The sequence below is a fragment of the Canis lupus genome, chromosome 4 (genome assembly GCF_011100685.1).
Source record: "Canis lupus familiaris isolate Mischka breed German Shepherd chromosome 4, alternate assembly UU_Cfam_GSD_1.0, whole genome shotgun sequence".
NCBI classification, from domain to species: Eukaryota; Metazoa; Chordata; class Mammalia; order Carnivora; family Canidae; genus Canis; species Canis lupus.
Genome location: NC_049225.1, coordinates 74,697,645 through 74,724,225, shown reverse-complemented (window position 1 = coordinate 74,724,225; position 26,581 = coordinate 74,697,645). Strand labels below are relative to the sequence as shown.

The following is a 26,581-nucleotide window of genomic DNA, read 5'->3' as shown; positions in this document are numbered from 1 at the left end:
GATCACAGGCCAGCTGCTTGTAACTCCTTCCATAGCTAAAATCTCCTTTACCCACCCCCACCCCCCACCTAAAGTTACATCTCTTCGGTCCTGTTCACTCCACCAATCAAGACACAAGCACTCCCATGATTTTGATATATGGTCCACAGTCTATTAAATTTGCTGATGCTATAGTTATACTATTTATATACTATATTTTGTAGTTTTAATTTACATAAATGATGTTACATTGCAGTCACTCTTTTGAACTTGCTTTTGTATTCCATCTTATCCTAACTTGTCTCCCTGTTTTTCTGCCCTTTACTCTTAGATCAATTGGATTCTTGGCTTAAATACCATGAAATTCATTGGAAGGATGTCAAGTAGCTTACATAATTACCTGCTGGTGCTGAATCCGGGCCACTGGAGTCCCATCTAAGGTCAAAGAATGAAACTGTGAGATATAGGTCTAGGTCTACAAAATTTCCATTCACCTCTGCCCTGCTGAGAGATTTACACCAGTCTGATTCTGGGTCAAAATAAAAAAGGTACTAACTTGAAGGGCCTCCTACTGACAATTAAGATGGGGCCATTAAATTGTAATAATGACTCTAGTGCATTGAAACAATACATTATATATATGAAAAACCATCATAAGTTAATAATAATGCTTTTTAAGAGATCTTTTTAATCACTGTTGAGGATTTCTAGGGCACGAACTCATTATTCTAAAAATTGATAGGTAAAAGTGAAAAAAAATCAAGCATCTGTCTTGTCTTCCATATAAAACAGTATTTCAGAATAACCAAATAACTAGTGAAAGAATGTATTTCTTTTAAAAATGTCACTATTTTTGCACAGTGAAGGAAACCAACAACAAACCAAAAAGTTAACCTACTGAATAGGAGAAGATGTTTGCAAATGATATATCCAATAAGGGGTTAATATCCAAAATATGTAAAGAACTGATACAACTCAACACCAAATAATTAATAATAATAATAATAATAATAATAATCCAACTAAAAATAGGCAGAAGAGGATGCCTGGTTGGCCCAGCAGGTTGACCATCCAACTTTTGGTTTTGGCTCCTGTTATGATCTCATGGGCCATGGGATCAAGCCCCATGTCAAGCCCTGCATTGGGCCCCATGTTCAGTGTGGAGTCTGTTTGAGATTCTTTGTCTCTGCCTCTCTCCCCACTCACACTTTCTCTCTCTGTCTCTCATAAATAAATAAAAACTTTTTTTAAAAAAATGGGCAGAGGACCTGAATAGGCATTTTTCCAAAAAGACATACAGATGGTCAATGGGCACATGAAAAGATGCTCAACATCACTAATTGTTGGGGGGAAATGCAAATCAAACCTACAATGAAGGGGCAGCCCAGATGGCTCAGCGGTTTAGTGCCACCTTCAGCCCGGAGCCTGATTCTGGAGACCCGGGATCGAGTCCCACATCGGGCTCCCTGTATGGAGCCTGCTGCTCCCTCTGCCTGTGTCTCTGCCTTTCCCTCTCTGTGTCTCTCATGAATAAATAAATAAAATATTGGAAAAAACAAACAAACTACAATGAAGTATCACCTTACACTTGTCAGAATTGCTAGAATTAAAAAGACAAGAAATAACAAGTGTTAGCATGTATATAGGGAAAAAAGGAATCCTTGAAACAGTTGTTGAGACTGTAAATTGGTGCAGCCAGTGGGAAAGACAATATAGAAGTTCCTCAAAAAAATAAAAATAGAAATACCATATGATCCAATAATTCCACTACTGGGTATTTACCAAAAACAAAAACACTAATTGAAAAAGATATATGCACCCCTATGATTATTGCAGCATTATTTACAATAGCCAAAATATGAAAGCAACCCACATGTCCCTGGATAGATGATTGGATAAAGAAGACATGGTGTATACACACACATACCATGGAATATTACTCAGCCCTTAAAAGGGGTGAAATTTGGGACAACATGGATGGATCTATTTTTTAAAGACTTTATTTATTCATGAAAGACACACAGAGAGAGAAGCAGAGACATAGGCAGAGGGAGAAGCAGGCTCCATGTGGGGAGCCCGATGTGGGACCCCTTCCTGGATCCTGGATCATGCTGAGCCACCCAGGCATCCCAAACATGGATGGATCTAGAGGGTATCATACTAGTGAAATAATTCAGACAAAGACAAATACCATATGATTTCACTTATATGTAGAATTTTAAAAACAAAACAAATGAACAAACAAATGAAAAAAATCCAACGAGACAAATACAGAGAACAAACTGATGATTGCCAGAAAGGGGGGGCGGTGAGTGAAATAGGTAAAGGATTTTTTTTTTAAGTTGGTTTCTGAAATGATAACTACCTACTATCTCCTTCTTAGATCCTCAATTTTATGAAGACTTGTAAAATTAGTCTTCCAGATACAATTCTGGTCATAGGTAAAATTGTGGAACACTCAATTTTGACCTTCCCCTACCTTCCTTACTAATCACTCTTTTTTATACCCAGGACTTATTTACAAGCCCAAAGTCCCTTCTGCCTGCCTGCAACCAAACTGGGTGTCTCTACTAAGAAGAAAATTAGAATTTACATCAACACAAAAGACCTCATTTATGTGATGAAGATCCTGTTCCCTTAGAGATATTCATATTTTACTAAAGGACCTCCAAACATCAGAGGCTCCTGGGTGGCTCAGTCAGTTAAGTGTCTGCCTTCAGCTCAGGTCATGATCCCAGGGTCTTGGGATTGAGCACATGTGGGGCTGCCTGTTCAATGGGGAGTCTGCTTCTCCCTCTCCTTCTGCCTTCCCATCCCCATGCTCTGTCTCCGTCTCTCTCTCTCTCTCAAATAAGTAAATAAAATCTCAAGAGAAAAAAAAAAAAAAGACTTCCAAACATCAATGTCTTAGAGTTGCAAAGAGTTGAAGTCATAACAATGGAATAACAGAAAAGTGGAGTATTTTGTAGACAAATGACCATGCTCTGTGCCCACATTATCAATGTATGGCTGTTTACATCATCTACATGAAAATATTTTAACTTCATGTCAACAAACCATAGTGATTCCAATGTATGATTATTCAACTTTATTAAGAACATTATAAAACAATACATTTAACAAGAGTATGTTTATTTCCATACCATGCTTTTACATTTTTCTTGCCTCAGTTTTATCTAAAGCCAAGCCAATATCTTCTTCTAAATCACTTTATTAATAGTGTATGTTCTTTAGACATGAAATCCCTTTGGGCAACATGCAACATTCAAATGTCTATTGACAATACACTTTTACAAAATATCAATGATGTTTGAAAGTAGTAACACCCATGACCACACAGCAGAGGACATACACAAAATCACAAAAACATTATCAACCAATCAAGAACATTTTGGCTAACATCCATTCACTTTAAAATAGCATTGCTTGTGCTGGTCAGGAAGAATTTAAAAATATTTATAGATCAAAAGAAAAGGTCAAAGAAAAGTGAGCATGGAGCACACTAAGTTAGCTAATAGGGCAGCCCTAATTCTTTCTGCTTCCAGCTATAGGGGGTAATCAATACAACAAAACCCATAGTTTAAAAGGCTTTGTGGAAATTCAAATTGTCATAGAAAATAAATTAAGGGCTAATTGCTTCTAAGGGAATTCATTAAGTGATAGGTGTCAGGTAGGTACCTCTCTAGTGCATTTTAAATATGATTTGACATCAGGGTAATTCCAATGATGCTTCCTTTGCTTAAAATAAACAATTTTGGGTACTATCTTCTGAACTTGTCCTTTCTGGGGAGGGATAGGCAAAAGTAAAGGAGCAGAGCTACTTTGTTAAGTATTGCTTAAATATGGTAATCAAAAAAGTCATATCATTTTTGTATTTTTAAAAAAGTTAAGAGATTTTATGTCTTCAAAATGGAATGCCCTTATATTTTGTATCCATTAGTTTCAATATAACTGAGTTTACAAAAATAAAAAATAAAAAAATGACTGAGGTTACAGCTCCTTCAAATGACATGTCAGTGTGTGTAAAGTTTATTGGGGTAATTTCTAAACTGAGAGAAAAGAAGCTCACTATATCTGTATATAGGGATGTAACCTCACCTCTGCTGGTTCTGCAGGCTGGGTCAAAGATCTATTGTAATCTAAGAAACACAACAGAAAAAAGTCAATATAATAAGTCAGATCTGACAAAACTAATTTTGGATTGCAAGAAAATTCTATATCCAAAAATATAGGCCATTACAAGTCAAGATTTAATTACAGCAGTATTCTTATAAAAAAAATAAAGAAGGAATCCATTATTTATGGGCATTGTGAATACTTTTTTTCCTTTTATCTAAAAGCTATCTGGAATTACTAAAAATATCTATATTTATTCATAAATATTGACCCACTGGATCAAAGTGTTGCTTCCCAGTCTAGGCTTTACAAAGGTTTCTGGTAACTTGGTCTTAGCAAATGCTCTTGTTCCTGCCCAGCCCCATTTTAATCACTGCACCCTGTTCTCTGAAATGTTATAAAGAATGATGAACCCCAAACCTCAGGATCCTGAAAGTTGCTATTAAATTAAAAACAGAGCAGCCAAAATCTTTGCAAATGACCTCTTTGATGGGAACAATGACTTCCAACCTGTATCAAATTCCTTTTTAGATGCCTAGGGAAGAGCAAAGGTACTGAGAACATTAGTCAAGGTCATTTGAGAAGACCGTTTTGTGGATTCTTCTTCTGAGCTCCTGAGTAGAACCCTCAACTCTAATGTTCCTCAGATCATAACAAAACCAGCTCAGCCATAAGTCTTCCCAAAGGTAGAGCTGGTCTGTTCATATATTTACTTGGTTTCAAAGAGCAGGAAGCCTGCAAAGGTAGAGAAGCGCTGGTGGTCCCCATGAAGAGCGCCATTGCCCATTCTCAGCCAAACCTCATCCCCTTTAGCCAGCTTCAGGACTGCATGGTTGCTGGATGTATCCGACTTCCCCTTTGTTTCATAGCTACAAAGGAAAAAAAGGCACCAACTAGTCTTTGCAGTAGACAGTCACCTTTCTTCACCAAAATATGTCCTCCCCTTCTCCTCCAGACTCTCATGCACTTAGAGTCCCATGATTAAGTTCTCTAAATGGCATGTGAACAGAAATGACATGTACCACTTATGGGATTGGCCAGCACAACTGTCCCAAACACCTCTCCTTGCTTCTTCCTCATTTATGACTATGTGGAATGCTAATGACAATGACCAGAATGACCTTAGAAGCCAAGTGTTATAGCCTGAGTTCTTGAAGACTATGTACAGGGAAGCTCTCTCTCACTTGCCCTGACCTGGAACAACCACTCTGGACTGTTCCATGAAAAGAAAAGGATTGTAATTATGTTTAAGCCATTGGGTTAATGTTATAGCAGTTTAGTCTACCCTAACTTATTTAAAGTTTGGTAGTGAAGTGGAGTTCTGCTATAACCCAACCTAAAATATGTTGTGTTGGCTCATGGTCAGGCAGAGAACACTGAGGAAACAAATATGGTGGGCTTGAAAGCTGGAGATCCATGTCGTACTGTGGCAAAACATTTAGGAAAACATCTGACAACGTGAAAGCAGGCCTTATGTCTACCAAGCCCACCCCCAAAGAAAGGAAGTGACTAGAAAAGCCAAAATACTGCTTTTAATAAAATGTTTTTACCAGAGACAAGTTCAGACAAAACCTGAAATGTCTGAAGCACACGAAGCAGAGAGAGTCTAGAAAGCTGAGGCTTAACAGGGTTGGAAAAGCCAAGTGCTTTTACACCAGAGAGAGCAGAGATAAAGTTGATGTTGTCCCATGAAGACTTCTCATTCAATCTAATAGACACAGCCTGTGGCATAACCTGATTGATTAAAGATATTGTCTTTCTACCTAAAACTATAGTTTTAGGAGGCCTTGACTACCACTAGTCAAGACCAGAGGGTGTGAAGACAAGGAATCAAGAAAAGAACAGGCTGAAAAACTATGTCAGAGAAAGAATCTTGAGTGTAGTTTCCTAACACATAATACCTGACTGGTAGCAAATGGAACCAAAGGCTGCTAAGTTTCTGAGGAAATGGTATTACCCAGAAACCCAAACTTGGCTTATAAAAGGCTTGGGGTGTTTGACTAAGTACTCTTAGCCCTCTAACTTGCACCAGTAGGAAGTGGGCTATGAAAAATCCCAGGAAAAATCTACTCACCTTTATGTGGAGACAAATAAACAAGGAAGATCCTCCCAGAGGACAGAATCAGGGGCCAAAGAGAAAGACAGCTGAGAGCTGACTTGGTTAAAAATTGCTCATTCCTAAGACTTGGGGTTTTGAGCTGGATGTGTGAACTGCAGTTTAGGTCATCTTCCAGGGGACGAGATGGGGAGATGTATATTCTAAATGTAGGAAGAAGAATTTACCAGATACCTGATTGCCAGAGGAGTTAGAAGCCTAGCTGTCCACCAGACTCCATTTCCCTGCTTCTAGAGGAGGAGCTCTACATTTCTTTGCCTCCCTTGCATTGGTTAAGGGGAGTTGGAAGTGGGGAATAATGTAACTGCATTCTCTGAATAGAATGTGTGATGTATAAAAATTTTCGCAGGACTGTTGCTCTTTTCTCCTTCTGAGCATGGCAATGACAATTTTACAGGAGACAGAACTGCTTTCACCAGTCTGCATCTCTCAAAACTCAGATGGAGCTCCTCCCTCCTGACCTCCACACAACCCTTCCTCCACCCTTCTTGCCCTGTCCTTCCCCATCCTGGAACTGGTCAGGCAACATAGAGCTCTGTAGTGTTTGAGCCACCATATTGAGTCTCTCTCTCTTTAAAAAATTTTATTTATTTATTCATGAAAGAGAGGCAGAAATATAGGCAGAGGGAGAAGCAGACTCCCTGCAGGGAGCCCAGTGTGGGACTCCAAGGCAGATGCTCAACCACTGAGCCACTCAGCTGCCCTCTCTTTCTCTCTTTTTAAAAGATTTTATTTATTTATTTGAAAGAGAGAGAGAGAGCATAAGCAGCGGGGAAAGGCAGAGGGAGAGGAAGCAGCAGATTCCCCACCAATCAGGGAGCCAGATGTGGGACTTCCTCCCAGAACTCCAAGATCATGACCTGAGCTGAAGGCAGCCACTTAACTGACTGAGCCACCCAGGTGCCCCTTGAGTCTCCTTTTTGCAGAACTTTCATCTACTGTCTTTCTCGTTTTTGATTTTTCAAATACACCCCCTACTAGAGGCCAGGCTCTAGAAGAAATGGCAATCCTCCCAAGTCATCAAAAATGACAGGGATAAATCACAGAGTTTTTCATAGATAACTCACCACCCACTTAGTTATGGGAAAGTTATTGGGTCTCTGCCTCTTGCCCACATCCTAAGCTTATATCAGAACAAGTTGTAATATTTCTTTTCAAAATAATTTTTTAAAGATTTATTTATTTATTCTAGAGATGGAGAGAGGGAGAGAGAGTGAGCTCATTCACTCATGAGAGCAAGTAGGGAGAGGGGCAGAGGGAAAGAACCCTCCAAGCAGACTTCCTGCTCAGTGAGGAGGCACATGCAGAACTATATCTCAAGACCCATGAGATCATGACCTGAGCCAAAACCAAGAGAGGGTCACTCAACCAACTGAGCCATCCAGGTGCCCTAAAATAATTTTTTTTACAAGAAGCTCTAGGGCCATCTTGCTAAGATAAATATCAGAGAAGCAACACAACCTAAAAAGAGGGGCCCACAGCCAACTCTCTACCTGCCAGTTGAGGAAGATAGTAGAGAACACCATCAATAGGGCTAAACTCTGGCAAAGGGAGTAGGAAAGTAGGAAAATAGAAGAAAAGACTGAGAAAGAAGAAAATAAATTATGAATTAAGGAAAGAATACAAATGATTAGTTATGGGAAGTATTGCTAGTAATTAGCTCAAGACCTCTTATCAACCTGCTTATTCTCAAGTTCATCAGATTTATTTCTTCCCAAATAGTAATTATAATCTGGCCACATATTGGTATATGGGAGCTCTCGGTGATGATAAGTCAGGAATATTGATTTTTAAACACTCCCTGGCATTTGCCATCCTTTGAGTAAGCAATGGCAGCACGGTTGATCCCCATGATAAAGACCACCCACCTGTACATGCTGAAGACTGTATTGCCATTGTGCATGAGGTACACATACACTTCTTCAACATCTTCATGTTTCATCATGCTGAAGGTGAAGAAATATACACCTGAAAAAGGCAAGTATTTATCTATTTATATTGATATGTTGTACATCAAAGACCAGGAGATATACTGTATGACGTTACATTTTTTGTTTATGTTCTATATGGCATTTATGCTCTTCTTGGCCCTTATTTGTATCAATGTTCCTTTATTTGCTCTCACCTTCAAATTACTTTAAATTTTTTGAGACTTTCTCAGTGTGTATACTGTGTATCCCTAATAACTGAGGTACCTGCTATTCCTAGGTGTCAGTTAACTATCATTAGCTAACAGGACTCATATTGGACAAAGTACAGTGCCCTGTGTGGATGACACATGACTTCTGTGGCCTAACAATGAGTCCTGGATAGCATCACAATGGATGAATGCACTTAGCACAGAGATGTTAGCCAGAGATAAGAAGTATTTTAGCAGATTTGTGTTTATCAGTGAAGAAATAGTTTTATCATGTTATTCATTGTAAGTAGATGAAATTATGTACAATAAAGAGAAAGAATCAACTATGACTCAGCAGCATGTCTTTGCTACTAAATGGATCCTTCTCATTTGTAAAGGATCAAGGTATTTTAAAATATGTGAGTTTTCTAGTAAGATTCTAGGCCACCTAACAGAAAGGAACTGAATATGACCTGATACGCACTCTTAATGCCAGTGTAGAGACCTTTATTGTGAGATGAAAAAGAATACGATAGCAGAGAGATTCACAGAAAGGAAAATCTTCCCAACTCCAAATGATGTGGGATTTGAGAGTGCATTTTATAAAGATGAATGAATACATCATTGAGCTCTTCTGGATCTCCATGCTACCTTTTCTTAACTAATGACATTGTCTTGGTTCATTTGAGCTGTTATAACAAAATGCCACAGAATGAGTAGCTTAGAAACAATGGCAATTTATTTCTTCTAGAAATCCGAGACAGAAGTGCCAGCATGGTCATTTGGGAATCTTTCTCCACATCACAGACTTCTGATTGTATCCTCACATGGCAGGAGGGGTTAGGGAACTATCTGGGGCCTCCTTCATGAGGGCACTAATCCCATTCATGAGAATTCCGCCCTCATGAGGTACTCACCTCCCAAAGGCCCTACCTCCTAAATACCATTAATTTAGGCATTAGGTTTTCAATGTATGAATTTTTGGAGGGTCATAGCTGCAGGCCTTGTAAGGGAAAAACCCAGAAACATCTTAAAAAAAAAATAGCATGATACAGTTCTATGCTCTTTCTCAAAGGTGCAATCAAGTAAGAAGGTATAAGGGTACACCATGTGGAACCACCTGCTTCTGAGTCAAGTTGAACTAAGTGAAGGAGTGTAATTATGCTTCATTTAGTGCCAGGCTTGCATTTTCAATATGCTGAGAGTAAAGGAATTGATATAAAAATCAGTCATACCCATTATTATGTCTAGAGATAAGTTTACAGGTGAAAAGTTAAAGGCAGATCAAAATTAGAGGACTTGGAGACAGTAGTTTATGTGTGTTTATAGGTTGTTACATTTTACACAACGAATTAGACACATACACATGCACACATATACAAGCACATGACAATTTTCAGTACCTCAAGAAGATAAAGCTGGAATCAAAATGACAAGAAAAGATACTGCTTTCCAGAAACAATATTGGCTACTATACAAAATAGATTGCAGAACCATGTTAGAGCAGACTAAAAAAGCAGATGGGGAATAAATGAATGCCTGGAGGTGGAAATAGAAAAATGAATATATATCATATCCACCTATGGCTTTCTTCTGCAAGGGAAGATACTGAAAGCAGAGGCCTCACACTTGGGCTCTAATTTTCAGGGTCTTTGCATTACTATAATTGCAAAAATCAGCCTTCTGTCTCATTACTCCCAAAGTCGAAGAGTAGAAAATGATTAATTTGTCATCTACTGGATGAGGTTTAAAGTGGGAGGAAAATGATGGTTGTTACCAAATGATGGCCCAAGAGAGTTCTAAAAAACTACCAAATCTTTGAGCTTCAATAATAAAGCCCTTGAAAACAATGGAACCATCTGTGTATGTAAACTGCAGCCTAGATAATGTTTAACAAAATAGCTACAGAAAAATTATAAACTTTCAGAGCAGGAGTCACATAAGAAGATTTAAAACTGCTTGAAGTGTGATGAAAGAAGATTGCTTCTATCACATCAAATGCCCGTTTGTTTCTGAATTCAGCTGGGTGGAAAACTAAATCAAGGTGTTAAAAGCACTTGTGTCAAATTTAACAGGGCCGTTGTGTTGATGATAATTGTCCTCTCTTCCTTGTGGATACCATATAGAGAAGGAGAATCAGAAACAAACATCAGAAAGAATCCATTTTTTGTATAACTAGGAGACAGAAAAAAATGAATAAGCTTTAAATACTTGTAAGTCTATCAAATGCAACAGACAGCAGGCATGGAGGCAGTTCTTTCCTGCGCAAGGCTCCTAAAGGCATAAAGGCAAGAGAAATGCAAGTGCAAGGCTAGTCTCAGGAGTCGTCCCAGACCCAGTGTGGCCTAGAGTAAGTGTAAGCCACACCGAAGGGCCATAGTAAGTAAGTGTGGCCACACAGAAGGGCCATAGTTAAAAGACCAGAGTGAGTCCCCTGATAGCAAGAGAGGGAGACACAGGAGGCACCAAGCCTGGAAGTATTTTGAAGTCCCACCCCCTTATGTAGAAACTACTGCAAGTCTAGGGAAATCCAACTCATTCAACCATCAGTTACTTTTAGAATGTAGAAAAGAAGAGCAAAAGCTATCAATAGAGGAGGAATACTCACCAAGAAGAAATGTTGTCATGTAGTAGATGAAAACTGTAACCAAATATTTCATTCTGAGTTTAAAATATTTAATGAAGCAAATCTCTCTATGAAAGAACATTATTAAACAGGATGCAAGAACTCATGGCAAGAATGTCCAGACAGGAGAAGGAACGAGAAACTGGGACTCATGAGTAACGTAAGACATAGAAAAAGTAAAGAAAGCATCACAGACACAAGACAGAAGAAATCGGAAGAAGCAAAAAGGAAAACTCATCCTCAGAATATGCACTTAAGGACATGAAGAATAGTAATGGATAAAGCAAACAACACGAAATGGAAATAAGAAACATCAAGAAATTCGAGAAAATAATAGGTACAGAAATCAGATGAAGAAAAGTAAAACCAAAACCAACAAAACTTCCAAAGTTAGCTGGTGCTGTACTAAGGGGCAGGGGGAGGGAAGAGGGGGTGCTTGTAAGTGATCAGCCCCAAAGGGGAGGAGTATTTTATCACTGACATTGTTTAGAATTGCTGTTCTATGATGGCAATAAAAATCTAGTGAGCTTTTCATCAGTCTTATTATAGTTCAAAAATATCCCATCGAGAACATGCCCACTCACTGCCTGATTTTCTAACTCCCAATGCCACCCCACCTTAGTATAACAATGAGAAGAAAAAACAGTGTTTAAATTTATTTTTGAATATATAATTTAAAGAAACTATTCAGAGCAAAAAGAAGCTTATATTCACCTCTTCAAAATACAGCAGGAAAAGTCTACCCAGAATGATCAGCTTGTGGCTGCGAAAGTAAGGAAGTTGTAGGGGCTGAACCATACTCCCAAATCTGCCCAAGGCCTAAAATCCCCGGGAGCTGGGAATGGTACCTTACATAGCACAAGGGACTTTGCAGGTCTCATGAAATTGAGGCTCTTGAGATGGGGAGCTTATCCCGGACTAACCAGGTGGGCACAAGGTAATCACATGGTCCTTGAGGGACAAGGACGTAGGGTGACATGACCAAGGAAGTAGAGACTGACATGATGTGGTGAACAGAGAAGGAATGTCAGCGCCCTCTCAAAGTTGCAGGGGGCAAGCCCCTAGAGCTTCCAGAGGAACCAGCATCGTCTCTACCTTGACTTTAGCCCAGTCAGACTGATTTTGGACTTCTGACCTCCAGAATTACAAGAGAATAATTGGGTATCATTTTAAGGTCTTTAGTTTGTGGTACTTTATTAGAGCAGCAATAGGAAACAAATACAGAAGTGCTCAAGAAATTTAAAAAACTCAAAGTGAAAAAAAAACTATTCAAAGGATCAGGCCTTCTTCAGGGTGGCGGCAAGGCATGGACACTGTCATGACTCATTTAAACTGTGAGAATTAGGATGGAAGGAGCTTTAAAGTCAGAGGTAACTATGCCCTCTTAGGGATTATTTGCTTCAGTTCAAACTGGAGTTAAAAATCTTAGTAACCATGGTTATCATTTAAAAAAAATGTGTTCGTCTTTTTAAATTCTAATTCATTTACTTTGAAATCCAACAGAAATTTATGCATGAGCCGATTGTTTTAACTGGAATCAGAAAGAATTCTCATCTTTCTTGGTGTCTTCCTTTCTTTCTTTCCTCTTCCTTCATCTTTTTCCTTCCTCCCTCACTCCCTCACCCCTTTCCTATCTTCCTTCTGTCCTTCCTTCTAGATCGCTAGTTGTTTAATTCAGTCATTCACTCATTTTTACATCTCACCTGATACTGGGGCTCCGAATCTACCAGTCATGACATCAAAGAAATTTCCGATGTTGGTCTCCACACTGCTGAAGATAATCCCACTGTTCTGATTACTGAAGTGGGTTGCCAGAGAAGCCATGAATGCAATCTAAATAAAGGGTTGGTAGTTGGTTAATAGGAAGGTTATCTTAAAGACATGAGGTTTTTACAAAATTAAGTTTAGTTCAACATTATTCGTAACAGCGAGTTTGGAAATAAACAGAAAGAGAATGAAATAAATCATGGTAATGTCTAACATTTGTATGCTATGAAGTCATTAAATTATAGTGTATATCAATAGTTCTGACCATGTGTTTCGAGGCATTAGACTTCAAAATGCTTTTTAAAATATTAAAACTCGGGGTGCCTGGGTAGCTCAGTTGGTTAAGCATATGCCTTCAATTCAGGTCATGGTCCCAGGGCCCTGGGATGACCCCTCATTGGGCTTCCTGCTTAGCGAGGAAACTGCTTCTCCTTCTCCTTCTGCCTGCCACTCCCCTTTCTTTTGCTTTCTTTCTCAAATAAATAAGTAAATAAGATATTAAAAAAAAAAAAAAGAAGAAGAGAAGGGAGAAGAAAAGAAAAGAAAAATTAAAATTCTATTACTGGGAAAATTTGGATGCAATCTACTTATAGCTATTAAATGCACATTAGCATATTAAAGGATCTGAGAAGGCCTGCAGCCAAATAACCTTTTAAGTTTGTTCACTCTGTGTTATTTTTTCCCCAAAAGATCTGTGATATTATGATTTAGAATAAATATACATTTAGTCTTTGTCCTAGCTTTTGGCAGAGTTCCTCAAACCATTGGAATATCTTAAGTGTTTAGAGAGATGGAGGAGTCTTTTGTTATGTTAATGAGGCGACTTTTGAAAAGCCCCTCGGTAATCTGAAGATGAGGGCTAATTGCCATTGGAATCAACCAGGTGATTAGAGGGTTGGAACTTCCAGTCCCACACCACATCCATGAAGGGCAGAGGGGCTGGAGATTGAGTTCAGTCACCAATGGCCTGTGATTTAATCAATCCTGCTTCTTCAGTGAAGACTCCATAAAAACGTAAAAGGAAGGGGTTCAGAGAGCTTCTAGGTTCATGAACATGTGACTGTGCAGGAAAGTAGTGCTCGTCTCTGAGACAGCATGGAAGCTCTGCACCCCTTTCCCCAAACCTTGCCCTATGCACCTCTTCCATCTGTCTGTTCCTGAATTATACGCTTTTAGCATAAACCAGTGATTGGGTAAGTACAATGTTGTCTAAGTTCCCACTAGCACATTAATTGATCCCAAGGAGGGTTCATAGCCTCCCCTTCGTAGCCAGCAGGTCAGAAGCACAGATGGCAACCTGGACTTGCGAGTAGAGTCTTGAAGTTGGGGGTTACCATCTTCATAGGGCTGAGCCTTTAACCTTGGCATCTGACGCTTTCTCCAGGTACGCAGTGTCAGAATTGAGATGAAGAAAAAGAAATCCTTGATGGAAAATACCCATAGTGGAATTGTACCACTATTGAACAGTCACATTTGAAAATCAATGCCAATCCCCCATCCAAATGAGTCACTCTGAGTATGAGTTAGATCAATAAATTCTTCGGCTTCTGGGATTACCTGTCTTCAGTGAATGGGAGTTTTTAGAAAGGAGGTGAGAGAGGAGAGGAAGGGAATAATTTGAGATTCAGAAGACTCAGGGGAAAGCAGGCTTGGGAGAATCAACAGGGAAAGGATTTGAACAGGCAGAAAGACAGCACGAGGGCTGTGGACACAGAAGGAAGTGGAAGGAGGGGGATGACACCAGAGGAAGGAATTGGAAATGGGAATGGAGGGGCCTGGAAGTCACCCTTCTTTACAGGCTGATTGAGGCCAAACGTTGCTCCTTCATCACACCTCCTTTAAAACATGTGAATGTGGTTCTCCCAGATTATTACATTATGGTTTTAGGGTAAAATAGTTGACGGAGCAATTTAATAATGTCCTAGGGTGTGCTTCATCAAACTGGCTACTCTGGGGCCCCCTGGCCCTTGTATCACCATCACAGGTTTGGAGTTAGAGTTTCTAGCTTTGGGAATGTTTATCATCCATCTCATTAGACACCTTTAACCTGGCCAAGTGGCACCTGTCTTCTTTTCTTTGTAATTTTGCTGGCATACTGATCCCAGGTTGCTAAAATTATTAAACGGCACTCATGTGCAAATGATAAAACCTCAAAAGCAGTTAGAGAAACATAAAAGATATTTTAGGTTATTACTTAAAAAAACTCGAGGCCCAGAAAAATGATGGAATTTATCCAAGGTCAAATAACTGTTGGAAATGCCCAAATAAAAGGCCCCCAATTGATCTTTCAGACGGGCATCTCTGTATTCTGGTTCTTTAAAAGTCTCTCATGCTGTGGTATCATCTCTCAATTACACACAGCCCGCAGCTGTCGATGGTTCCACTTAACAGTATTTCAACTTTTGATGCTGCCATAGCAATGCGCATTCGGTAGAAACCTTATTTCAGATTTTAATTGGCATTTTCTCCTGGACTGTCAATATGTAGTAGATCCTCTCTTGTGATGCTGGGCAGGGGCATCGAGCCCCAGCTCCCCGTTTGCCACGCCATCAAGATGGTCAATTACAGATGATACACTTACAACCATTCTCTATCCACATACCATTCTGGTTTTCACTTTTAGTAGAGTATTCAATAAGTTACATGAAAGTCACCACTTTATTACAAAATAGGCATTGGGTTAGATGATTTTGCCCAACTGTAGGCTAATGGAAGTGTTCTGGCATGTTCAAGGTAGGCTAAGCCAAGCTATGATTTTCCTTAGGTTAGGTATATTGAATGCACTTTTGACTTATGATATTTCAACTTAGAATGGGTTTATTGGGACGAAACCCCATCATAAGTTGAGGAAGATCTGTATTTTACTTCAACCATGCTTACTGTTTCATATCAGCCAAAAACAAGCTTAATAATAAATGCTAGTTTTATTGAGATGGGGATCCCTCGGGAAAATCTATTTAAAAAATATCAGCCAGAAAATAAATAACTAAGCAAGACTTAGTAATTTTCTTGGTTACCTAGCCTTGCATTTGCAAGTTTTAGATGTTATTGGCAACAAGAATTTTGAAAATCATTCAGAAGAGAAATAAAGAATAGACAAATGAGCATGTAAGCTTAGGATAACAAAATATTCAATTATAGCCTCATAAATAGATCCAAAACACGTTAAGTTGAAATAAATATAATCTAGTCTAACCTAAACTAGGATGGATGACTCAAAAATAAAATGTCTCTAGCGATAAAGAAGATGCTAATGAGAAATATCTAAATAAAAACAGTGCCACAAAATCTTGAGTTGATTGAGAACAATACTTATATGTTAATATTCATATATGTGATTTAAATTGGTAAATGTGGGATGCCTGGGTGGCTCAGGGGTTGAGTATCTGCCTTTGGCTCAGGGCGTGATCCTGGCTTCTGGGGATCGAGTCCTGCAGGGAGCCTGCTTCTCCCTCTGCCTATGTCTCTGCCTCTCTGTGTGTGTCTCTCATGAATAAATAAATAAAATCTTTAAAAAATAAATAAATAAATAAATAAATTGGTAAATGTAGCAAAATAAATAAAATATCGTAAGTAGACACATTCCATGTATACATCTAAAGACTTACATATTTCAGTGGCCAAAAACCTTTTTATTTACCATCTCTTCTGATTTGGAAAAGGAGACATTAGCCAATAGGCAGAGTTGCTGCGTATTTGGTCCAAGGAGGGAGCTGAATTTCAACTTCTTAAGGATTTCAAAATGTCGTTGAACAGCATGGGCTGCCTGTGAACACCCTGCATGGGTGTGAGCAGATCCCAACTCGGGCACCTGGGCACCCCATTGCCCAGGCACCCGGGCACCTGGGCCAGCAGCCATCAGTGAGGGCACGGAGAGGCACTCTGGCCTTCTGACTTCCTCACTGCCAGGGTCAGGGCAGTGTAGGAGTCACATGGAGATATGCCCACAGTGACTTACCTGCAGTTCTGGAGGGATCCCCGGGTAGCCCTTTTCTCCTTTGGGACCGTGCTGCCCTCGTTCCCCTCGCGGCCCCAGGTCACCTTTGTCTCCTTTCTCACCTTTGGCCCCTTCGTGGCCAGTGGCTCCATTATTGCCATTGTTTCCATGGTTTCCTTAAATTATAAGCAGAAGTCATCACAGGAGAAAGCCCCCATCACTCCCACTGACCATCTATTGTTGTACAAATACAGACCCTTTCTTCAAAGATGTTTGATCTCTGGCACCTGGGTGGCTCAGTGGTTGAGTGTCTACTTTTGGCTCAGGTGGTGATCCCAGGGTCCTGGGATCAAGTCCTGCATCAGGTCCTGGGATCAAGTCCTGCATCAGTCCTCCCTGCAGGAAGCCAGCTTCTCCCTCTGCCTATGTCTCTGTCTCTATCTCTCTGTGTCTCTCATGAATAAAATAAATAAAATCTTTAAAAAATAAATAAATGAACAAAAATGTTTGATCTCAATTGCAAAAGAAGACTTGGAAACTGTCCAGAACACAGCCAAGGGGACATCATCAAATGGGATCTCTTTTACTTGGGATGCAGAAGACAGATTAGCTGCTCAAGTCTCCAAAACCTGAAGCCTGTTTTTCCTATAAAGCAAGAACTGGATGAAGAATTGTGAGAACTGATGATCAAAGTATCATTTATAATAGCAGGGCTTAGAAACCGCCTAAGTGTCCACCAGTACTGGAAGAGCTAAATAAAAAGAAAAAAAGGTGCATCCCAGTAAATAATGTTATATTGTCACAAAAGAATGCTAAAGAAAAAAAAAAGAATGCTAAAGAGAAATATTTAATAACATTTAATAATGTTCATGATACTTTTAGATTAAAAAGTTATCAATCAGTAGAGATAGTGTGATATTATGTGTAAATAGTATTTATATATTATGTAAAAATATTTCTAGTGGTTTTTTTCTGAATGGATGAAACATGGGTGGCTTTTGTGTCATACGATGTACTTGTCTCTGGATTTTTCTATAAATGACATGCACCATTTTCATAACCAAGGGAAATGTAAAATCATTGATAGTAATTTTAAAAGCAAGACTTGAATGATCTTTTCAACCCTTCACTTTGCCACTAAGAGACAATTTCTACAATTCCACCTTCATTTTGTATTTGTTGAATTTCACGGTTGGCTGTTTATTTTGCATGCTACCTTTGGTCAGGTACTATACCAGGCTTGCAAACCCTCCAGATAGATGAACTTTGTATTTACAAGTTAATGGGCCAACAAAAAAGCCATTCTGATTGGGAAACATTTAGCCAAGGCCAGCCTGTTATGTAACCTCAGGAGCGTGTAGCCCTCAGAAGACTTTAAGTCTGTGTATTCTCTACCCCCTGTCACTGTACCTGCTGGCTTCCGCCCTTGACATTCAATGACATGGACTCTCAGGCAGTAGCCATTGTTTAAAGCCTAACAGAGGGGGCAGTCCCAGTGGCCCAACGGTTTAGCGCTGCCTTCAGCCCAGGGAGTGATCCTGGACACCCGAGATCAAGTCCCACGTCAGGCTTCCTGCATGGAGCCTTCTTCTCTCTCTGCTTTTCTTTCTCTCTATGAGTCTGTCATGAATAAATAAATAAAATCTTAAAAAATAATAAAAAAATAAAGTCTAACAAAACGTTTTCTTATTTTAAATTTGATTTCATAAGAGAAGCCACTTAAAAGTATGTTTAAAAATTAAAACTAATTTGTAAGTGTTAACATCAATGAGGTAAGTGAGAAAACAGCAAGTAGACTTCTGTCAAACTCTGAGAATTGATCATCCAGGGAAGAGGAAAACAATTAACCCTCAGGTGGAGTTGGAAGTCCTAAGACAGAGAGGCTCTGGGCTACCCTCTCGTTGGCTGACCCCAGATATGAGGCAGTTTTCAGAACCTCGCATGCCCAGGGCCCACTCAATAGGGTAGGATGGCTCAATGGAGCCCTACAACATTCATTTCCCAGACCACCATGTGGTGCTGGGGCCCAGAAATGTTCCTATGAGCGCAAGAGAGGCATGAAAGTCAACCAAGAGATAGCTAAACATGGGCAGACCCTGAGACTAAGGGAAGAAAAACTGAGCTAGACACAGAATCAGACAGAAGGATGTGTAGTTCAGATAAATGGCACCATGGAGATGGCCGTAGCCAGCCCAGTAGGCGCTCCTCTCTTCTCCACCTTCACTCCATAAGTTCCCTAAAAGTTAGATATAGTATGTTGCATGAAGCACGTTATGGTAGAAACACCAAGACAAGAGTACATCCAGTAAGATCCCATAGTTCTGTACTCCATGCTGGTGAAGTGCGCTCCCACCCCCATGGGTAAATCTGGTGCCCCAAGATGCCTAATACCTGTGGGAATCTGCAAGTGAGATAACTAATAAATACTAAAGAGTTTATGGTATATTGTTCCACCTAATGGGCTTTGTAAACACAGTCCCCTCCCAAACTCTCTTTTGGGTTTTCCATGTACAACCTTTGGATCACACATGAGTGAACTCGATTTTTTAAAAAAAGATTTTATTTATTTATTACACACACACACACACACACACACACACACACACAGAGGCAGAGGGAGAAGAAGAGGGAGAAACAGGCTCCATGCAGGGAGCCCGATGCAGGACTCGATCCCAGGACTTCAGGATCACGCCCTGGGCCAAAAGCAGCCACTAAACAGCTGAGCCACCCAGGGATCCCCTGAACCCAATTATTTAGATTCGCCTGGCTCCTCTTTCAGCACAGTGCACAATTAGGCTGGCAACAAACAGTGCATCTCTCTCATCCTTACCTGGAATGCCAGGGGGCCCTGGGGGCCCTGGGGGACCTTGGTAGCCTCGGAAGCTGTACTCTCCATGGCAACACTTGCTGCAGTCTGGGGGCAGTCCTCCGGTTTGTGGAGACTTGAAAAAGACACAGAGAGAAGCTTCAGAGAATGAATGGTACTGGGGAATAATTAGGACTTGTGAATGTCTTCTGATCTTGTCTTTTGGGTAAGTTCAACTCCAATCAGCTACTAGGACATCAGAAAAGCTGGTGTTGGGGTGGAGGTTTGAATGGCATGGTAGCTAAAGACAGCCAATGACCAAGGGTCAAGGAAGCGAGAGGGTCAATAGAAGGGTATGCTCTGTGGAAGGAGTGTGGCTCTGGTAGGGGACGGGGCAGTATTTCTGGGAAGTACTGTCCCTATTTCTGGGATGCTACTGGTGACAGTTAAGAAGGAAACCCTTCCAGGGATGGACTTGGAGGCAGCTTTCTTTCCCAGCTGCCAGTAGCCTCACATGTAGCTTCTTTGGGTAGATGACCCTCAAATGGTAAGAATTATCAACTTCCAAGATAGTTATTAAGACTTTCTATATTCATGATCCTGGGATAAGAGTTCTTAGAAATTTTGAATTGTAATGCTACACTTTCAGTGACAGCATGCTTAAATTGTCTTAGGACATGGAGGAAACAAAGTATTCTTTAGTCTAGCAAATCTGTATTAAGTATCTACATCTCAAAACAACTTTATCTTAATAAGTATTTAACCTCATGTTCTGTTTCATATTTCACTTCAAAATTTTATTTTATTTTTTTCACTTCAAAATTTTAAATGACTATCACGTCGTTCGAACCAATTTTCAGTAAGTACTTAATAGGTACTATATGTATTCAAATATGACACTGAATGGACTTGCTTATATATTTAAAGAAAAATTTCTAGGGGATCCCTGGGTGGCTCAGTGGTTAAGCGCTTGCCTTCGGCTTGGGGCGTGATCCTGGAGTCCCAGGATCAAGTCCCACATCAGGCTCCCTGCATGGAGCCTGCTTCTCCTTCTACCTGTGTCTCTGCCTCTCTCTGTGTCTCTCATGAATAAATAAATAAAATCTTAAAAAAAAAAAGAAAGAAAAATTTCTAAAATTCATGCTTATAGTCAAGGAGCTGTTATAGATCAAGTGGAAGAGTTAGATTCACTCATAAAATTTAGAGAGTCACTAAACTGGTGACTTGCCTTTAAATTATATCATATAAAATACTTATGGAAACTTTCCTAGATTTGAATTATAACTCAATGGTCTTTTGAAAACAGCATATTGTTTCTAAAGGATTCATTGAAAAAGAAAGGGAAAGAGAAAGAGAAGGAGAAAAAGAGGGAGGAATGGGAAGAGGAAGAAAGTTAGGAAGAATTTGAAATTCAAGTTTTCTTTGTCACTAGAAATCCACGCAGAAAAGTGAGTCAAGATTTTGGATTGCTGCACATTTAGACTTCAGTTTTTGTTTTTATTTTTATTTTTTAATCAAAAACGGCTTGGATGTTTCCCTCACTCCCTCGTTCCTTTTCCCTAAAGGCTTCCACCACTGTCTTCAGGGGAAATGCAGAGTATCTATAGTCCAAGCAGTCTCTTGCAACAGCTCAGAGCCCAAGTCTCAAGTGATCAGGGGCCGCAATGCGGCGCCAACTCCTGTCTAGTCTTCTGCCCACCAGACCCCACACTAGACAGATATGGAAGTCTGTAAAAACCCTTTGTAAAACTGGTGGAGAAAAAAAAGAAAATCAGCTAAAGCAATCGGTCTGAGACAAGCAATTTCAGACACTTGGAAAGTCAGACGCCACAGCTCCGCCCCACCTTCTAATCCAAGGATGCAATAGGAGAAGCAAGTACTCCATAATTTCCTGCTACGAATTTGCTAATGTGAAATACAGTTTTTTGAGTTCCAAGAAATCCAAGCCTCTGCCAATAATGGGCTTGGGAGAAGAAGAAGGGAGGAGAAGGAGGGGGAAATTCTGAAGTGGGAGCCATCAAAGAACGGAACTGAATTGCTGAGATGCTAAGAATGTTAGGAACATGTCTGTGCTGGAAGCCAGAGTTCTCGTCTCAGTTCTGTGTGGCTTTAGTAATGTCACTTCCCCCCAGGCATTATTATTATTATTATTATTATTATTGTCCACTAAGTTAGGGCACTGGATAAAATGGTCATGAAATTTCTTTCCAGCTCTAAGAGCAAGCAAAAATACCAAGGTCTTTTCTAAGTCCTCAAATAATGGTTTAGAAAGATTTTATTCTTAAAGCCTAGTATCTGAGCGGGAGAAATTAGCTCCAGGAGAAGGGACTGGCTCAGTCCCAGAGCTAATCAGTACTGGGAAGTGTGTCCAAGCTACGTGGGAGGACTTCAAAAGCACAGAGCTGCACCCTAACAGGTTACTACTAGTTGAACATCTCCTGAGAGCCCTTCTACAGCATTTCACATGTTCCTCTGGCTCGTCTTTCGCAATATAGTCAAGTGGAATAATGCCTGTGAAGTTTTTGAGGGACTCTCAGGACAAGTTGGACAAGATGTGTTAATTCCGAGGTTATCTAGGTAATCTATGTAAGGGACAATTACATGCTAGGGAGTCACTGCATACACCCTCTTACATTTATACCCTTTTCTCATAATCAGGCCAAATTTGAAAGCCAAAGACATGCAAAGGAGCAGCATATGAGGCACAAGTTTTCCCTAAGATAAGTCCCATCCATTTTGTGGACGGAGGAGATAGGACAGCTACTCAGATTCAAGCTCTGCTATTAGTGAGTGACTTCTCAGAAAGACACCCACAGCTTCTTCCTTTGCCAAAGAAAGAGGGAAGAGAAAGGAGAAGGGAAGTGGGAAGATGGGGGAAAGGAGGAGGAGGAGGAAAGATTGATAAGGAAGAAACTGCCTGGAAACAAGAGCCCAGGTCTGCTCTCCCCCAATCTCTGCACACTCTACCCACCAGAAACCCCATGGCCGGTGTTCCTCCGAGAACACACACCAGATCACCCTGTTGCCCTGTTGTGAACAAGCAAACACAACTTTCTCTGGCAAACTAACATCTGAGCTCTTAGACCAGCCAACAGAATCTTCCAGGCTGGCGCTGAGATCATCCTGTGTCTTCCTCCCACAGCTCAGGAGCTCCAGCTACGCCCATCCCTTCCAGGCTCTCTCATCTTTTTGCTGTCCCACATTTTTTTTTTTAAAGATTGTTATTTATTTATTCATGAGAGACATGAGAAAGAGACAGAGACACAGTGAGAGGGAGAAACAGGCTCCCTCTGGTGAGCCTGATTCAGGACTCGATCCCAGGACCCCAGGATCATGACCTCAGCCAAAGGCAGATGTTCAACCACTGAGCCACCCAGGTGCCCCGTCCCACATGTTTTTAAATTTTATTTCTTGCATGTATAGCTATCCTCTTTGTCTCACCTTTGAGGTCTAACTCAGCGGCCACCACTACTCTGGCACTTTCTCCGCAACTGCCTTTTGTGCAGAGATTTTGTTTATTACATGGAATTCAATTATCTGTTCATTTATCCCCACGAGAGCCCTTCAGAACTGTCCAGAGATAGGCTTGGGCTCATTAACCCCCCACAAAAAAGCCAGGCACATAGTAGAAGCACAGGAAATTGTAGGTGAAACAATGAATGAGGAAAAAGAAGAATTAAAAGAAGAGAGGTGGGGGACACAGTAAAATCCTAAATGCAATGTGTCTCCATACCCATTGGCAGATGAGTTGTATTGAAAATTTCCAGAATATCAATGATTCTAAATCTCCTCAGTATTTCCTGTTGGGGGTTTGTTTGAAAAATATTTCAGGAGCCCAGGAGAGCTTGAAAGCCCCCTACTCTGAGTAAAAAAAAAAAAAAAGCCAGGAAGTGATTTCTTGCCCCCCTCATCTGACTCCAGCATGCTGGTTGCCTACGACCCAAAGGTAGGGTGAGGTAGAAATATAATTTGGATTCCAGTGGCCTGCTGGGTACTGGTGGCCAAGAAGTAACAACAAATGACAACCTACATCTGCCTTCTGCTGTGTCTGGGAGCTCGCAGTGCAAAGGCCAGGAAAGGCCCAGCAAAGATCCCTCCACTGAAATGGAAAGTCTAAGTCAAAGCTTGAACAAAAATGAAAATATCTTCACCACTAGGAAAATACAAAGTAGCATTAGTCACTCTCCAGCCAGAAGACTATCAGATGAGGGGGCGCCTGGCTGGCTCAGTCAACAGAGAGTATGACTCTTGTCCTTGGGGTTGAGTTTCAGCCCTGCAGCGGGTGTAGAGGTTACTTAAAAAAAGAAAAAAATAGGTGGGGGGGGTGGTGCCTGGGAGGTGTACTTGGTTAAGTGTCCAACTCTTGGTTTCGGTTCAGTTGTGATCTCAGGGTGGTGAGATCAAGTCACACGATCAACTCCACACTCAGCACCAGAGTCTGCTTAAGACTCCCTCTCCCTCTGCCCCTGGTCCTGTGCACTGTTTCTCTCTCTCTCTCATAAATAAATAAATCTTAAAAAAAAAAAAAAAAAGATTGTCAGATGAAAGGACAATCTCTAAAAGTGGCCTTTCAAAAATAAGATTGGGGGCAGCTGGGTGGCTCAGTGGTTGAGCGTCTGCCTTTGGCTCAGGTCATGATCCTGGGGTCCTGGGATCAAGTCCCACATCGGGTCCCTGCAGGGAGCCTGCTTCTCTCTCTGCCTATGTCTCTGCCTCTCCCTATGTCTCTCATGAATAAATAAATAAAATCTTTTTTAAAAAAGTAAGATTGTATTTGGAGGTTATCATTTCTTTTGTGGCTCCTTAAAGAAACAATTTTGTCTTGACCCAGCCTCACGGAACCGTGTGGGTGACTGCCCTGTGCAGCCGAGTCAGAAGTCCCAGGCCCGCCCCAGATCTCCAGCTGCTGCTGTGTGGGCTTTCAGTCTGACCACATCGCTAGTCTCAACCCAAGCTTCGTCTGTGGGAGGATGGGGCTTAGATCTCGACTGCAGGAACCCTCACCAGGGCCTATTTAATGCAAAGACTCAGTGGATTCTTGTGGTAAGACCTCTTTGTTCAAAGCTCCTGTAATTCAAAGTAACTCTTTTTGCCTCTTTCCTCTGATTTCAGCGTGCTAGCTGCCAGAGAAGGTAAGTCAAAATCCGTTTTGTCCGGTTCTTAAATGTTTTAAACGAAACTGAGTTTCACCAATTTGCAATTCACTACCCTGAAACCTGACCTCACTCCAGTAATACCCCAAAAGAATTACCGATGTTTCCTTAGATGCTGGGTTTACACCCAGGGAAATAAATCAAGTCCTCTGTGATCATCAGGCTTTAAATCACACAATGAAGTTTTGCTCTTTAAACCCATGCAGCCTTTTCTGTTCTAGCTCGACGGTTCCCGGGCTGAACACAGAGGCTTAGCAGCCTAGAGTACTATAAATCAAATAAACAAGCCTGGCATGAAATGTCACAGTAAACTAACACATCAAAGTGAAGAAAAAAAAAAAAAACCTCATAGAGCATCTTCTCCCTGCTGGGAAGGATTAAGAAAATCCAACTCTCTTAGGATCTGCAAATGCCTCTTTCCAGTGATCTGTGTATCTGCCTAGGTCAGCGCTTCTTTCCACACCAACAGGGCAAGAAAGAAATCAGGTCATAGCACAGCAGGGACACTTCCTCCTTTCCCGGGGGGGACACTTTCTCCCCCACATCCTGGACTGATTTTCTAAGCAGAGATCGGCAGTCTCCCTAGCCCTCCCCACCACCCCCCCCACAACCCAGAAAGACACCCCCAAGCAGCACAGCAAACTTCTCCAAAGCATCGGTCCTAAGAATCACGGCTGGAAAAAGAACAACACAACTTGTTAAGCTTTCACAGTAATCCTTAGAAGAGAATTCCGAGTACCTGGCCCCAGAATGGGGTGATCTGGGCTAGGTCATCTACCTCGGGGTGCGGTAGCTCATCTGGTCTCAGGGATTTTAGGTCTGTAGAAGTGTTATTATCCACAGTCCCAGTTTTAGGATGGCTCCGCTCTCTCACTTTCTCCCTCCTGGAGCCGCTACGGCCAGTCTGCTGGTGGCTTTGCACTATTCTCGCCACTACTTTATTAGCTCTTCCGCTCACCTCCATGTATTCATCTTGACAGAGGCAAAAGGGGAGGAAAAGCAAAGCCAGCAGGTGCCAATAGACGAGCTGCCTCCCGAGCATGATTCTCAACAGAGCCCCAGAGCCTCCTGGAGAAGACGGCGGGGCTTCTCGGGCAAATGCCAGGGCTGGAGATGCGAGCTGCAGCCGGCTGGGCGGTTTTATACTTTGGTGTGTAATAAATAAGGCTGCAGGCATGCCAGAGGGAAGCAGTCCTCCTCCCCAGGCGGGACGGCCCCCATTCATCACTTTCCCACCCCACAGGCAAGCGGGTTTGTGTGCACAGCTCCCAGTTGGTGGGGTTCATAAATGTCACACCTTGGCACGTTTTTGTTAAAGGGTGAAGGAAACATCCACAACCAGCTGGAAACAGAGCGCATGTGTCCAGAGGTTTGCTTTCGTGATTAGACATGTGCCTTCGCGGTCTGAGATGCCTTTTGGAAAAACCTGGCCTCAGGCTTGCCAGGAAATCTGGGCTTAACTGCATCAGCTCTGTCTGAAAAGGCAGGGGAAACGGGTTCAGGGCAACCCCGAGGGCTCCTGCGCTCGCCTTGTGCAATGAATGCTTCCCCACTGTGGTCCCCTGAAAATAACCCCTTTCTCCTTCCAGATGCAGTTGGGTGACTCCAGGACACCGAGCTAGGTTCAGGTGCATGCAGAGTCTCCCCGTTTAGCAAAAGCATTTCCCCATCCTAGGTCATATTTCCTTTTCCCCAGAATTTCCAAAAGCCAAGGTTAAATTAAAGTCAGTGATTGCCAGATGAAGATACAGCGTCCTGCTTTGTATTAAAAGAAGGTTGTTTGTTTCTGACTACTCATCCTTCTGACATATTCTTGATTAAAATGGAAGAAAGGGAAAGTGCCAAACCAAACACACTGATTCAAACAGATCAGAATGGAGACATTACCATTTATTTTATTTGCTACACTTTTATTAATCTGGCCGAAGGACAAATGGATAGTCCTAACTTCTTTATGATGAG

General features: G+C 41.2%; 1 protein-coding gene and 1 long non-coding RNA gene across 15 annotated transcripts in view; one reads left to right on the top strand and one right to left on the bottom strand.

Moving 5' to 3' along the window:
* Positions 1-379: 379 nt before the first annotated feature.
* On the bottom strand, positions 380-25,757 carry C1QTNF3 (C1q and TNF related 3). 6 transcript variants are annotated; one of them, XM_038535390.1, is made up of 8 exons: positions 25,359-25,757; positions 19,491-19,602; positions 16,682-16,836; positions 12,660-12,789; positions 8,080-8,179; positions 4,809-4,964; positions 4,078-4,118; positions 380-483 (listed from the first exon to the last, which is right to left on the bottom strand). In XM_038535390.1, exons 1-7 carry the CDS (start codon positions 25,659-25,661, stop codon positions 4,109-4,111), a joined length of 966 nt encoding a protein of 321 aa, XP_038391318.1. In that variant the 5' UTR covers positions 25,662-25,757; the 3' UTR covers positions 380-483; positions 4,078-4,108. The 6 variants fall into 6 exon arrangements, with proteins under 6 accessions (XP_038391318.1, XP_038391317.1, XP_038391319.1 ...); XM_038535389.1 differs by having other exon boundaries at positions 380-480; XM_038535391.1 differs by having other exon boundaries at positions 383-414.
* Positions 24,299-26,581, top strand: part of LOC111095648 — a 73,432-nt gene continuing 71,149 nt past the window's right edge. For all 9 annotated transcript variants that reach the window (XR_005358610.1, XR_005358609.1, XR_005358608.1 and 6 more), the window contains exon 1: positions 24,299-24,509. This is a non-coding gene — a long non-coding RNA (uncharacterized LOC111095648). The remainder of the gene's footprint in view (positions 24,510-26,581) is intronic.

Coding starts and splice junctions, on each gene's coding strand:
- C1QTNF3 (XM_038535390.1), bottom strand. CDS start 25,661: ATGCTCGGGAGGCAGCTCGTCTATTGGCACCTGCTGGCTTTGCTTTTC. Junction 16,837..19,490: donor AGGGCCCCCTGGCATTCCAG/GTAAGGATGAGA, acceptor TTATAATTTAAG/GAAACCATGGAAACAATGGC. Junction 4,965..8,079: donor ACAGTCTTCAGCATGTACAG/GTGGGTGGTCTT, acceptor TTTCCTTTGTAG/CTATGAAACAAAGGGGAAGT.